General features: G+C 39.3%; 1 protein-coding gene across 1 annotated transcript; it reads left to right on the plus strand.

The window, feature by feature from the left end:
• The first annotated feature begins 5,683 nt into the window (after window positions 1–5,683).
• LOC143433545 (endoglucanase E-4) lies at window positions 5,684–15,313 on the plus strand. Its single transcript, XM_076910898.1, has 6 exons — window positions 5,684–6,050; window positions 11,229–11,466; window positions 11,702–11,980; window positions 12,980–13,320; window positions 13,641–13,890; window positions 14,980–15,313. The coding sequence occupies exons 1-6, from the start codon at window positions 6,018–6,020 to the stop codon at window positions 15,264–15,266; spliced, it is 1,428 nt and encodes a 475-aa protein (XP_076767013.1). The 5' UTR covers window positions 5,684–6,017; the 3' UTR covers window positions 15,267–15,313.
• Window positions 15,314–15,858: the final 545 nt, after the last annotated feature.

Consider the following 15,858-nt stretch of genomic DNA (forward strand, 5'->3'; position numbering starts at 1 on the left):
TATAATTTTACAATATTTATGCTCGTTAAATTTCTAATGGTACAGCAGCAGAATGTATTTATGTCAGTAATGTGAAAATACCACCGAGAATATGAGAGCCATCGAAAGCATCAGAGCTGCAGAAAATTTTATTTTACTATTTCGCTTTCTTCGCGAAGCAATTTTCCAAATTGAATATACAGAACAAATATCTTCTTTCTACAGTTGCAGCATTAAACTTTCTGAATTTCACTTGGAAATTTTATTATTAAATCTCAATTCTCTGTATCTCTTCAAACCAAGCAAGTCTTCGCTTTTAACGAAGCAATTTGAAGCACTTGAATGTAGTATAAGTCCACTTTTTTTACATTGAGATAATTAAGGGTTTGTGTTTGAGTCAATTTAAAAATATTGGCAAACGTTCATCAATATAGAGACAACAGTAATTTTGGTAAAATTTTTAGGCTTTCCCTATTTTCCAAATAAAAGAATAGCTTTTATTGATGTATCTTCTTCCATACAGGTTTTGTAAACAATTTTTCGTGGCTCATCCCTTTCAAATCACATCCAGCATATTTTCAGCAAGTTTATAAATTCTCTGTCCTGTTTTTCCATTTGATATCGCCGCATCTAGAGATTTGGTTCAGACAAAATCTTCTCGTTTCATCACACATAAAATGAATCTATTTTTTCTTTTTACCATTCTGTATTACAAATGGACTTATTTCACTTCGAAAAATAACATTATGCAGCTAAAATCCATTTAATCAATTTATAAACAAATCGTGCTCCTCTTAATATACGATTATACACAACAAAAAAGGAGATCTATATTTCTCTAAAACTACCATTAACTCATTCTTCTTCAAAAGTGGATTTGCATCACAACCAAGAAAAAACAAGAAAGCATTTCAAATATAAAATTCCATTTTTATCCATTTAAAAGATCAGTTCTCCAAATTTTCTTCTTCCATCCGCATCTCTGCCTCAGCGACCAGCCGACGAATTGAACGCTCGACGATCAATATACGATTATACACAACAAAAAAGGAGATCTATATTTCACTAAAACTACCATTAACTCATTCTCCTTAAAAAGTGGATTTATACCAGAACCAAGAAAAAACAAAAAACCGTTTCAAATATTCCATTTTCATCCGTTTGAGAATTGAGAATTAATAATAAAATTCCATTTTCATCCGTTTAAACTATCAGTTCTCCAAATTTTCTTCTTCCATCCGCATCTCTGCCTCAGTCACAGCGACCAGCCGAAGAATTGAACGCTCGACGAGTGACTTTCGTTCTCCAGGTAGCAGGCCCCCACTTCCCTCCCCACCTGTTCGTCCTTAGCCAGCGGCAGCAAGATCGTCGGCAAGTCACAATCGCGGCGGTCAGTCAGTCAGTCAGTAAGTCAGTCAGTCAGACAGGCACATGATCGATTAGCCGGCGAATCGAACCGCTCGATCGTCACCTTTGGACGAATTGGCCGAATGACAACCCGGTGCGTTCACCTTGCCACGGATCCACCGCGTGCCCGCGCGTCGCGACGACGCCTCCTCGCCGATCGGGTGTCGAAATCGTGGACAGTTTCACCGGTGAACGAGGAAATCTCGCGCGTTCCCTGGGGATCTATCTGTGGACGTTCTCTTGACACAACGCGAGACGCGAGATCGGTTTCAGATCGGTAGAAAGTGAATTCGTCGCTGGCGAGAGACAGAGGGAGGGAAAGGTAAGTCGGCGTCGAGAAAGTTATTAATTGCTGGGAACCAGCGTTTCCGATTTGCGTTCCCACGAGAACTGCTCGTATTTGCTTCGCGATTTCTGCTTTTGCGATTTATTCAGAAATTAATTTGCGAGTTCGTTCGCGAAGTTTGCCAAGAACGCATCCTCGTTGTTGATCGAAGGTATGGAAGCATCAAATGGTAGATTTGGGATGAATCGGACGTTCGAGGGTTTGAGAACATTTTTTGTAGGATTCAACAGATATTACGAGACACGTGTCGTTCACTTGTTAACGGTATTTATTTGTATTTGTTTGTAGAAAAATAGAATTGGAGCAGACTTGTTGCTTTCTTAATTAGAGTATAGTACATGGAGTGATGTCCTTCGACTATTTTTTTGGAACAGCTAATTGTAATATAAACACAAACGGATATTACGAGACACGTGTCGTTTGCTTGTTAATTGTATTTATTTATATTCGTTTATAGAAAAATAGAATTGGAGTAAACTTGTTATTTTCTTATTTAGCGTATAGTACATGGTGTAATGTCCTGTGACTAATTTTTTGGAAGCACTAATTGCAATATAAATAACGCAAAACTTGGCACGTGTTATAAATAGTACTATTGTGTTAACAGAAATGATCGTTTCCAGTTTATTTCTTTCACCAGACAGTACGTTCGATCGTTCCTTGGCATTTAACATTCCCAATTGAAGCGGCGTTAAATGAGTCAATGGTAAACCGTATAGACTTCGTCTGCATTGAAAGTGTCGACTTGACGAGCGCCGGAGGAACCTCCACACGCGTATTTACATGCAATATGCATGATTTCGATGAGTCACGCGAAATCGACAGTTAAATAATGAATAATAACCCTGGTGCCGACGAAACTTCGTTCCATCGAGTATCAATCGATGAACGTAATTAGTCCACCCACTACGAGGTAATTCTTTGCATAATTTCGTACCAAATACTGGAGTTTCCAACAATTTCATAAACTGAAGCCATGTACTTCAAATGAATATTCCATAAAGCATTGTTCACTGAAAATTGAACAACTTTTGTAGAACACCAGTCTCGAAACGCTTTAAAATTGTTGGTAAAAACATTTTAAAATATCGCGTTCGTGTATGAATTAAAAAAGAGCATTTACATGCATCGAATTTTTATGAAAGCAAAGAGATTTTGTTTATTTTATTATTTCTGCTGTGGTTTATACAATTCTTCTAAAGAATAAGCTGAAGGATGAGCTGGAACGTGGAATACGATTGAAAATTTTGGTAACGAAGCCAAACCACGTTGATTTAGTTAATATCTGGTTAGTAGAAATCGCAGAAGCATATCCAGTAGAAAGATTACCACTTTCCTGACGGATGGAACGCGATCTGTAATTGCAATGGAAGTTAGAACGAGAGTATGCAACCGATCATTACCTCGTATCAATCTGATGCACTGGGTCGATGTACTTGTTCATTTTTCAAGGATTTCACTTCCTCCTCCTTTACGTTCATTTCCATTTGGATTTTCGTCTATGTATAATATTATTAATAATTGAAACTTTTCTGATGAAAATGATATTTGCATTTTTTTTAGCTTTGTAATGGAATTTAAAATTAACAATAATTATTATTATTGTGAAATGACGATATTGTGTGTGAATGTTCATTACCGTAGATATAATTAACTTTGCACGTATAAGTGATTCTAATAGAATAAAGCATTAGTAATAGTCGCCGTAGGGAATCGTTATCTGTTCCAGACATTAACGGCAAATGAACAATTTAATATTGCAGAGTAACCATAAACCTATTTAATTCTAAATTTATTGAATTCAAAAATTTTTCTAACACCTAGATAATTTAAATAAAATCTGAACTGCCTCATTTTTTAAATCTGATTCCACAACACTTGCGTGAAACATAAAAGAATATATTTACATATATTTTAAAATTATACTGCGTATAATATAATTAATACTGCAATTAAAATAAAATTGTATTAATCATATTTAAAAAAAAGAAAACAAAATGTGTGAAAGTTCAAGTTCGAAGCTGTCGAATGACTTCAGTTCTTCATCGTTCGTTCTTTCCTTCAACGACCACCGATTTTTATCGATGCTGTTTAAGGAATCGCCGGTGACAGCCGCGCAGACAAAATATCGTATTTAACGGCGGCGGTAAACGACCACTTTCCAAACTTCCTGCGCCGTCGACTTCCTGGATACCTCCGCGAGATCGTTTTACCGAGAAATCTCTCAAACGGAATGCAAATAACGCGCACGGGGAACAATTCGAATCCTTCGCCTCGCACGCTCTTCCTTATCGCGAAATTAACGTCGCTTCCTTTGTAGAATTGCCTCGTATACACGTTTCCGTGAATAGATAGCTGTTTCGGTGACAAGTCTCGCGCGCAAACTGCTATTCCTACGGCTCTTCAGAATCCCAATTAATCTGTATTTGATTTCTATCAATTATTCAGGAAAATTCGAAGTATCTTTGCCATTTTCGAGTTACCATTGCTTATTGTTTTCTTAAACAATCGAAGAGTGCATTAACCTTCAGAACTGCATAGTCACCAACCAAGAGTTACAGAGAATTATTTAAAAATACATTAAAATACAAAAAGGTGTGATACTTATCAATTCAATTGCATTTTAAAATCTAGTAATTTTGTCGCGATTAATTTTAAAACCGCGTTCACACGTAATCGATGACGAATCCCTTCGTTACGAGCAGAAATTGGATACGCTTAGAATAAACCGTGTGCATAATAGCTGCAGTAATCGTTCTCCGTTCTGTGTACGAACATGAATAGTGGAAAGAGCGATTGTCAAAGTGAATCGTACTGTTTCCTTAAACAATCGAAGAGTGCATTAACCTTCAGAACTTCTTAGTCATCAACCAAGGGTTGCAGAGATTAATTTAAGGATACTTTAAAATACAAAAGAAATGTGATACTTATTAATTCGATTGCATTCTGAAACAAAAATCTATGAAAATGTAGTAATTTTGTCGCGATTAATTTTGAAACCGCGTTCACACGTAATCGATGACGAATCCCTTCGTTACGAGCAGAAATTGGGTACGCTTAGAATAAACCGTGTGCATAATAGCTGCAGTAATTGTTCTCTGTTCTGTAAACGAACATGAATAGTAGAAAGGGCGATCGTCAAAGTGAATCGTTAATACTACTAAGAACAAACGAAATTCTCTCGCCAATACCGCGAACTCGGTTTGTGGATCTTTCCCTTGCGAGACGTAAGGTTCGCGAGGTAACAATTTCTGTCGTTTTACCCCCAACAAGCTCATACTTGGCTTAAACGCGTTAAGTGTTTCGGTCAACGTATGGAAACGGTCGAGTTTCCTTCGCGAGTGAATTTAAACCACCTTCTCTCACCTAGCAACGAACATTGTCTTTATGGTTGATCGTTAGCGAAGTATTTCATACTTCCTGGTTGCCATCGATCGCCTCTTACGTAAAGGAGGAAAACGCAATCGAACGAGCGACGATTACCAACTTGATTGTCGTTTCTTCAGCGGACGATTCATTAAACACGTTTTGCGGAAAAGTTTACAGCTGCGAGATGCGAATTTTGCGAAACTGTTTAAGTGAGCAATTATTTTGATAAATGAATATTGTTGAATAATTAACACGAATTGATCGTGTGCGAATGAAGAATAGTTGAATGATACAAAATGGTACTAAGTTCACCTTAATTTTAAAAGATTGCCAATTTATCGTCACGAAATGAGAAAAGTATATTTATGCAATACAAAGTAAATCAGTGATTTGAATTTCTTCTTAATTAAAACTTTGAAATTGCGATATTTCCGCTCTTTACATACATAAATAACTGCAATCAAGTGTTATTACTTATTATTAAGAACAACAAATTTCTTTTCATTTATACAAACGTGAACGCAAGTTGTACACTCAACTAATACTATCATTCGTTTTCTCAAATGTTACAGATGCGCTGAACGAACGAAGCTCAGACCCACCACCAGATCGCACAGACATAAAACCATCGCAAAGATACCAGCGATAAATAAGTTTAGTTCCCGCTAGCTTCCACGCATCAACCATTTAAGAATCTTCCATAAACCGTCGAAATATAGTAAAGGAGGAAACAGAGGTGCGATTTAAGTGGCGATTTCGCAGAAGCTGGAACTGCCGATGAGGAAGAGGCGTACGTGAAGAACCGACATGCAACAGCTCGCGATGCGTTTCACATTGATCCTGGCAAACGCCGCCAAAAGGTGATCAACAGTCGACCGTGTTCCCACAAGAGAGGGTTGTGGGAGGAAGCTCGAGGATGAAGCTGAATCTGTTCGTCACCTGCGCCACGGTGAGTGATCGTTCTTCGTCGCGAGTCCACTCGTCAAACAATCTAATCAGACGTTTAAATAGCATCGACACTCTCTCTCTCTGGCAGAGGTGTGATTTAGTTATTAATCGTCAAACGCTGGGCGTTAGTGTTTGAAGAAGCGATCGTTTGAGCCTTCGAACATCGAAGTACAGTATTCTTTTCTTTTAGCACCGTCATTCTTTTCTCCATCATTGATTCTCTTTCTCTCTCTCTCTCTCTCTCTCTTTCTCTTGTCTTCACTGATAACTCCTTCGTTTCACGAAATCTGCGCTATTTTATTAGCACGATTCTTCTTCCTTTGCGGACGAGACGGTTCCAAGTGGACTCCTGTCGCGATAGTCATTTAAAATTGCCAGCGCATATCTCTGCATAAACGCGATTTTCATTCATGGCACTCCAAGTCAAATTATCGTAGAACACATATTTGAGTTTCTTGGCCATAGCCACGAATTTACGTGAGACACATATATGCGTTTCTCGACTCTATCAACTGTTTTCGCCAAACGCATATATGAGTTCTTCAGCCAATTTCATGATTTGCAGAACGTATATGTGCAACGGTAGTCTGCAAAGGGTTAAATTTATTTAAATGTCTCGAAAATCGCAGTGCAACACCAAGAAGCTAAGAAGAGAATATAAAGCTACTCTAAGATCTTGATGGAATTGATTAAAAATCCAAATGGAAGCGCGTACATTGTTTAAATGTCTCGAAAATCGCAGTGCAACACCAAGAAGCTACGAAGAGAACATAAAGCTACTCTAATATTTTGTTGGAATTGGTTGAAAGTCCAAATGGAAGCGCGTACACTGTTTAAATATCTCGAAAATCGCAGTGCAACACCAAGAAGCTACGAAGAGAATATAAAGCTACTCTAAGATCTTATTGGAATTGATTGAAAATCCAAATGGAAACGTGTACATTGTTTAAATGTCTCAAAAATCGCAGTGCAACATCAAGAAGCTACGAAGAGAACATAAAGCTACTCTAATATTTTGTTGGAATTGGTTGAAAATCCAAATGAAAGCGCGTACATTGTTTAACGTAGTTAAAGAAATATTTAACGAATTGATCGATTATTTATTGCGGATAAAATTGACTGAAATTCATAATCGTGATATCATAACTTTTTTTTAGACACGAGATACGTGTCTTACAATTGAACAAGCACAGTTCTCTCTCTGCTACGAGAAGGACGAGAATACAAAGCTACTCTAACATCTTGTTGAAATTGATTGCAAATCGAAATGAGAGTGCATACATTGTTTAACGTCGTTAAAGAAATATTTAACGAATTGATCGATTATTTATTGCGGATAAAATTGACTGAAATTCATAATCGTGATATCACAACTTTCTTTTAGACGCGAGGTACGTGTCTTACAATTAAACAAGCACAGTTCCCTCTCCTCTTCTAACACTTTTGAACAGTGGCATATCTGCGTGTATACGTGCCGATAGGACAAGATGCCGATGTAAGACATCGTTTTGAATACTCATCGACGGTTTCCGCGCGATGCAGCGTGCGCGAGTCGTTCCACGTTGAATCGCGCCGCCGAAAAGTCCAGCTTCTCTTTCGTCTTCGTCGAACTCGTCGCCGCGCTCGCCTCCAACTTCGAGAAACTAGTTCCCGTGAACTTTTAAGTCCGTTAACTTTTCATCCGTTCAACGTTCTTTCGGATAGACGTTAAATGTTAAAGTTTAGAAAATTTTATCAGACCAGACGGCGACATTATTCTCCTCGAGATGATTTCTATTTTGAAGCTGCAGAAATAAATAGATCGCGTACAGAACGCTGGCTTTTTTTACGCTTATTAAATAATTAACTGGTTCGCTGCGATAATGTTCGAACGACGTTGCTCGTTCGATATTTTTGAGAAAGTCAAAGTAATTTATTAAAAATTCATGATGCTTCGATGATCAAAAAATCCCTAATGACGCATTTGGATAATTAATATTCAATATATTACGAATATTATCGGTATTTTTAAGGTTCTGCTTCCTAAGGGACATTTAAACCATCAGCATACACTGTTAAGAACCATGAAATATTGACAATAGTTATCAATCGTTCGAACACCCCCTCATAAGGGTAGCTAAATTCGTTCTTAACTTTATCCTGAATGCACACTCGCGTATGTTATAATATAGATTATCGTTGGAGCAAAAAATCAAATTTTCCGTCGTTCGATCACTGCGAATCCCTGACATTGACAAGCCGTAGACTCCTTTGTGTGGCCGGAAGTAGCAGCCGGGACACCGACTTCCGGTCCCCATGTTTTACACGCAGACATGTATTACCATCACGCGAGTGTACATTCTTATTGTCTGCTGGACATCGTCCTTCGAACGGGACTACTCTCGCGTACATTCCAATTAAACGAAGCATCAATTAATTTCATCGATTCACTTTCGATCCTCGAATTCTTCCTCGTTCTTCCGCTTCGACATTCTCCAATCCCTTAGCTACATCGAGCGTCTAATTAACTCGTTTTCTCTATGGATCTACAGAAAATTCTTTAGAAATTTGGTAAAATTGGTTTCTTTGAAAAACAAACTTTTGCCACACAGATCGCTATTAAACCACTAAAATCCTTTTCTTCAGATTAAATAGAGTCCAATTTATTCGAACGTGTACAACAGTAAAAAGTTTTTCTATACGACAAAAGAACTTCCAGTTTCACACAAACAACTTGCGTAAACGCAAAAAAAAAGAGCTGTACCACGGCTACGCTGGCTGGCTGTTTGCTCGCGACGAAATCCCCGCGTACGATCGCAAATATTAAGGTTCGCGTGTGGACAAATTTCGTCGTTGGCCGGCGTGGTAAAAACGCGGGGACACGAGTTTACAATAAGCTCGGTGTTTGCCGAGGGTATTGGCGTTTGCCATACAGATATTACGTGGTCGACGAACCTTGAGAATTTCCTGGAAAGAACGTAACGTGGCCTGCTGTGGCTCGACGGCACCGAACGCGGTTCCGAACTCATTTCACGTACAGCCCCCGATGATATCGCCGATATGAACGAGGAATTTTATTCACCATCGATGTCGCGGGACATCGTCGCCGTTTATCGCCGCCATTTCTGCGCTCGCGTCCACCGCCTCGAGGACTTCCTGTGCTTTTGGTGAACCGCGAGACAGCTCGCTTCGAGATTGGTTCTTCCGTAAATGAACATTTTTACGTTTGAGGACTTTCTGTGCTTTTGGTAAATCGCGAGACAGCTCGCTTCGAGATTGGCTCCTTCGTAAATGAACATTTTTACGTTTGAGAACTTCCTGCGCTTTTGATAAACTGCGTGAGAGTTTGTTTCGAGATTGGTTGTTCCGTAAATGAATATTTTTACGTTTGAGGACTTTCTGTGCTTTTGGTAAACCGTGAGAAAGTTTGTTTTGAGATTGGTTGTTCCGTAAATGAATATTTTTACGTTTAAGAACTTCCTGCGCTTTTGGTAAACCGCGAGAGAGTTTTCTTCGAGATTGGTTCTTCTGTAAATGAACATTTTTAGGTTTGAGGACTTTCTGTGCTTTTGGTAAACCGCGAGAGAGTTTGCTTAGAGATTGGTTGTTTTATAATTGAAGATTTTTATGTTTTTTAGGAAGAGAGAAGTAATAAAATACGTTTTTAATCTTTCTTTTATCTTTAACGGAAACACCTGTGTCGTAAAAGTCCCTTTTGTGCTATGAACATTTTTACGTTTGAGGACTTTCTGTGCTTTTGGTAAACCACGTGAGAGTTCGCTTAGAGATTGGTTATTCCATAACTGAAGATTTTTATGGTTTTTAGTAAGAGAGAAACAATAAAATACGTTTTTAATCTTTCTTTTATCTTTAACGGAAACACCTGTGTCGTAAAAATTCCTTTTGTTGCCTCCTGAGGCTTGCTACGATTACAGAATAGAAAGTGTGTCCATTACCTTGGTTTTAGTGTATTCCTAGATATTATTCATCGTGAATACTTTGAGATGTCTATGAATAAAATAAGTATCTAATTTATGTATTAACAAGTAACCCTTTGCGTTGAATAGAATAAACAGGATAAGTGGCAACTAAGAATGATGAAATATCGATACTGGCACAGTTTTATTGGCAACGAAACGCCATAATAAAATTGATCAAATATTGGATTCGTAGACGTTTTACGCTCGGCTGTAAAGTACGACGATAGAGGAATTTTATATTTTCTCGCCGGTAAACGTTCGCCAGCGATAAAGATCGTGCATCCTTGCGCGATTCAATCGAAAAATAGGAGTGGCTCTATAGTGCTTTTCTATCGCGTTACTAAGGTCATAATGAAAGTTAGCCGTCGCTTCGTAGGTGGCCTCCACGGAAGTCCGTCACGTAGAACAGGCGTACGTGCCTTGCGGATTTATCACACATCTCATATGGTTTCGTCATTGCCTCGCGCTATCGGAATAAGTCATTTTTCCCTGAAATTCCGTGGAAACCCCTTTCTCTTACTTGGAATTCACGTGACGGCCACAGAACTCGCGCCGGTGTCAAAGAGACCCGAACGCAAAAGAACATCCACGTTCGACGCTCGGGGTTTTGTTTAAACTGCTAACGATAAATCGCTAGGGACATTGTCACGTGTCTGTATGCCTCGTAACGTGAACAGAGAGCCACGTAAATCTAGCCTGACACTTAACGGGTGAAAGATTTCATTTTCGATAATATGTTGTCCTTCGAAATGAAATTTATTGGCGATTAAATAAAATCTGCGCGTGCACGTCGATGCGAGACATCTATGGAGTAATAATTAATATTGTAACGCATATCTAATGGAATCAGTTTTAGTACGAATGAACTATTAGCATCGATTATCGCGATTATTGATCGCCAGCTTCAGACATATATTAAACGGCTTTACGATATCTCAAAATGGCACTTTTCATACTTGTATCGTCGATTAGATCGTTATTATTACTGAAGACACCTTCCTCGTTCTCTTTCCTCATTTCATGCAACCATTCGAACAATTAAATTCACTCAACAATTTACAATAAAAATGCTGCAGGGATTTTAATCAAAGGAAGTGAGAAACACGCAAATTACACGCGCGTATCGTTCGTAATAGGAAAATTGTAGGTTTCCACTCGTTCAGACAGGCGGTTCTATTATTACCTGGAACGTGAAATTTAATAATTAGCTCACGTTACAGAGCCTGGCGATAACATCGATAGCCTTGATCGACACGATAAATGGGAACCCGTCTTACTACGTGAAGCCCATCGAGGACGAGAACGATTACGCCCGTGTCCTGGAGCTTTCGCTTTTATTTTACGAGGCGCAACGATCGGGAAAGCTGCCTGAGAATAATCGGATCCCATGGAGAGGCGATTCAGCGCTCGACGATCGTGGCCTGAACGGGGAAGATTTAACCGGAGGTTATTACGATGGTAAGAACGGAAACGGAGGTGATTTCAAATCGCTCTAAAGAAAAGATCGCGAAATTACGAAGCGTACGCTTAAAAATATTATTTAATTCTACTGCCATATCAAAAATAATAAAAAAACATTACAAATGATTTAGTTAATAGATAGATAGATTTAAGATTTGATAGTTAATAGATTTAGTTAGATATTAGTTAAATTCAAGCTTAAGCGGATTAAAAATCCTGTAAATGTATTTAGCTGGCGATTTCGTGAAATTCGGCTTCACAATGGCGTCGACGACCACCCTCCTGGCGTGGGGTGCCGCCAGCTGGCCGGAAGCTTACAACGCAGCAGGCCAACTCGACGAAATTCGTAAAGCCATCAAATGGGCCACTGATTACTTCATCAAGTGCCACGTAAGCGAGTACGTCTTCTACGGCCAGGTTGGCGACTTCTCTTTGGATCACACGTTCTGGGGAAGACCGGAAGAACTGAACACCACCAGGCCTGCCTACAAAATCGATTCTGAACATCCTGGTACGACAATACGTATACCACAGTTTCCGTAATGTTATATATGTTCGATATCCGTTACGATCAGTGGACCGTGTAGACGTTCATGCACTTATACGAGAAATTTAAGTATGCAAAACAGTATAGAGTGTATATAATATATAATAATATAAGTATGTTATGACATTTGTGGGTTGAAGTAACTCGTTGCTGTGAACTGTGTAGACGTTCATGCACTTATACGAGAAATTTAAGTATGCAAAACAGTATAGAGTACATATAATGTATAATAATATAAGTATGTTATGATATTTGGGGGTTGAAGCAACTCCTTGCTGAAATTTCGTTTGTACTTTTAAAAATACGAATTTGAGTATTATTATGGTCGAGATGCATGGATTTAACGCGCCATGCATTCTCGTGGCACAAACTACGGATCAATTTATTCATGGCGGATTTACCTCGGATCCTGTTTATTACAAATGTACTGGATATTGCCAGTTTCGAACTAGACAGACAGTGTAATAAGTGAGTTTCCGTGGGAGCTCGTAGCTCCCAGAGAGCAGGTGGTGTAACGTGCATTTGCCAAAAGTTCATAATATCAGACAAAGCTTTCATCAAGCATGTACCACCGGGGTACTGCAATCTCGCAATCCACCGACCCGTCTGCGAGCAGAACGTTTTGAAATATTCACTCGACCGAAACTACATTTGTAGACCAACATGAAATATTAAATAAGCGAGTGGTTCACTTCGAACAGACGAAGCTGACAAAAATTTGATTATAAATTACTCTTTTTGATTAAACGTACGCTTGCTAGAATTTCAATCAAATTTCATTTGACAACAAACTAACGCACGATTCATCTGCGTTTCCACTAGAGTTTGTCATATACTCAGTTTTGCTATTTTAAATAGTTTATTCAATGACGTCATAAATTACTATTTCAACTGTGAGAAATGAAGATTTTCGTATGTTCGATCTTAAAATTCAATGACACCTATATTTTTCACCACTTTCAGGGTCAGACTTGGCAGGCGAGACAGCAGCTGCCCTCGCAGCGTCCAGCATCGTCTTCCGCAACAACGACACAGAGTACAGTGCAGAGTGTTTAAAGCACGCCAAGGAACTCTACAAATTCGCGAACAGATATCGAGGACTTTACCACGAGGCGATCCGTGGAGCAGCTCAGTATTACGAGAGCACAGACTACGGTGACGAGCTGGCATGGGCCGCCGTGTGGCTCTTCAAGGCGACGAACGACACGATGTACCTTGAAGATGCTGAGCATCATTACCAACACTTCCACCTGAAAGAGAGACCAAACGAATTCTTTTATAATAAAAAAGTCGCTGGCGTTCAGGTAAATTTACTCGAGACTTATCATCCTTATACTCAACATGCAGAATTCTTTTCAAATTGAAGGAAAATCGAGAAAATTCTTCTTTGCTGTTTTCAAGCTATACAAAATTTAAAAACCTTATATAACAATGAATAATTATTAACGTAAAGGTGTGAAGTGCATGTTTCGTTTTGATAGTTCGAACCTTTAAATCCGCAGTGAAATCAGTTTCTATCCGGAATAACGAACGCGAGATCTGAGTCATAAATCTTGAAGACAGGGCGGAACGACTTTCATCCGATCGATATGGATTAAGGTGAAACATTTGGTTTGTTCTGCAGGTTCTACTGGCGCAAATGACAGAGCAGCCGGAGTATCAGAACGCGGCACGCGCGTTCTGCGATTTCTCGGTGCGGCAGCAAAAACGCACCCCAAAGGGATTACTGTACATCGACAAGTTCGGCACCCTCTGTCACGCGGCGAACGTCGCGTTTGTTTGCCTGGAAGCAGCCGACTCGCCTGGTATCGGCAACCCCCAGGACTATCGCGAATTCGCCGAGCAACAAATTTACTATATGCTGGGAGGGGGTGGTAAGCTTGCTTCGACGCGATACAACCCCCTGTTCTCGATTTGCACGCCGTTTCGTGTACCTCCTCGTTTTTTTTTTTTGTTTTCATACAGTTGAGAATCACGTACATGGTGCATGCTGATAAAAAGCAAATAAGAGGGACGTTCGCGTGTATCGTAGAAATATTTATTTCACGTGTCCCACAGAAAATAATGCTACGGATAGAATAAACAGTGTCTAATGATTTACAGGTACTGTGCTGTAAATCAGTCGAATTTGGCTTGAAATTAATGGAGCCATCCTTATCAGTAGAACCATTCGAGGGAACATGTAAATACTGTGGGAATAGAAGAGTTAATTTTAGTTTTATTATAGACAGTAGACCATTAGTCTGTTTAAACTAAACTCGCTTACACATCTTTTCATAGATTCATTCTCGATTCTTTTTTCCAGATTTTTATACACTTTTTTTTTTATTTTCCTAGGTATTCACATACTCGCACATTGTTACGCATAAAGTTTGGAATATTTTCGAATACTCTTTTCTACATAAATCACTAACAATTTTATTACACATACCACAAATTTTTCGTTTTAAACCATACAAGTATTTTCCCAGCTACAAAAAATTCACAATCTAATTTTCAGAACTATCACTATGAGTTTAGGAATCTGTATGGGGTTGGAAAAAAATATTTTACACACTTTTAGCCCGTCGTAAGAACGTGATTCATTAAAGAATTTTTTCCTAGGTGCTCACATACAGGAACACATACATTCTTACGCATAAAGTTTGGAATATTTTCGAATACTACTTTCCACCTAAATCACTAACAATTTTATTACACATACCACAAATTTTTCGTTTTAAACCATACAAGTATTTTCCCAGCTAGAAAAAATTCACAATCTAATTTTCAGGACTATCAGTATGAATTTAGGAATCTGTATGGGGCTGGAAAAAAATATTTGATACACTTTTAGCTCGTCGTAAAAACGTGATTCATTAAAGAATTTTTATTCGTTTATACGATCATCCCTCGCGTCCATTTCCCGTCTCCCCGTCGATATTACGTTTTTAATTAACAAAGAAACCTGGTCCCGCGTTTAGGTAGGAGTTACGTGGTCGGCTGGGGTCGAAATCCCCCGAAACAGCCTCATCACGCGGCTTCATCGTGCCCTGACAGGCCAGCCGCTTGCGGATGGTCCGAGTTCGACAAGGACGCGCCAAACCCTCAAATCCTTTACGGTGCTCTGGTCTCCGGTCCAGACGAGGCGGACAAGTTCCATGATCATCGAGAGGATTACGTGTACACGGAAGTCACGCTGGATTACAACGCTGGATTCACCAGCGCGCTCGCTGGACTGTTGCAATTGCGAGTGAAAAGCACCGCGTAATATGGGGGTGGCAATTCGTCAAGGGTTGCTCTGCTCAGCGCGCAAAAGGGTGGACACTCGCGTAGAAAGGAACGACGAAGACCTTGTCGATGATTCAATCGAGTATTCTAAGATCTACGATGCGAGATCGATGAATCATCGAGCAATTATTTTTGTTATTGGGGTTGCTCTGCTCAGCGCGCAAAGGGGTGAACACTCGCGTAGAAAGGAACGACGAAGACCTTGTCGATGATTCAATCGAGTATTGTGAGATCTACGATGCGAGATCGATAAATCATCGAGCAACTGCTTTTGTTATTGGGGTTGCTCTGCTCAGCGCGCAAAGGGGTGGACACTCGCGTAGAAAGGAACGACGAAGACCTTGTCGATGATTTAATCGAGTATTGCGAGATCTACGACGCGAGATCGATGAATCATCGAGCAACTATTTTTGTAAACGGTTTAACCCTTTGCACTTCGTGATTAGGTTATTAGTTGGGAGTGATGAGGTTTTTCGTTACACCAGGAAGACAGCTTCGATGCGCACGATGACGACTTTGAATATGAAATGTTTTGTTGAAATAAATGAAAGTAATAAGTGGAGAACGATTTT

This window comes from Xylocopa sonorina, chromosome 3, assembly GCF_050948175.1.
Source record: "Xylocopa sonorina isolate GNS202 chromosome 3, iyXylSono1_principal, whole genome shotgun sequence".
NCBI classification, from domain to species: Eukaryota; Metazoa; Arthropoda; class Insecta; order Hymenoptera; family Apidae; genus Xylocopa; species Xylocopa sonorina.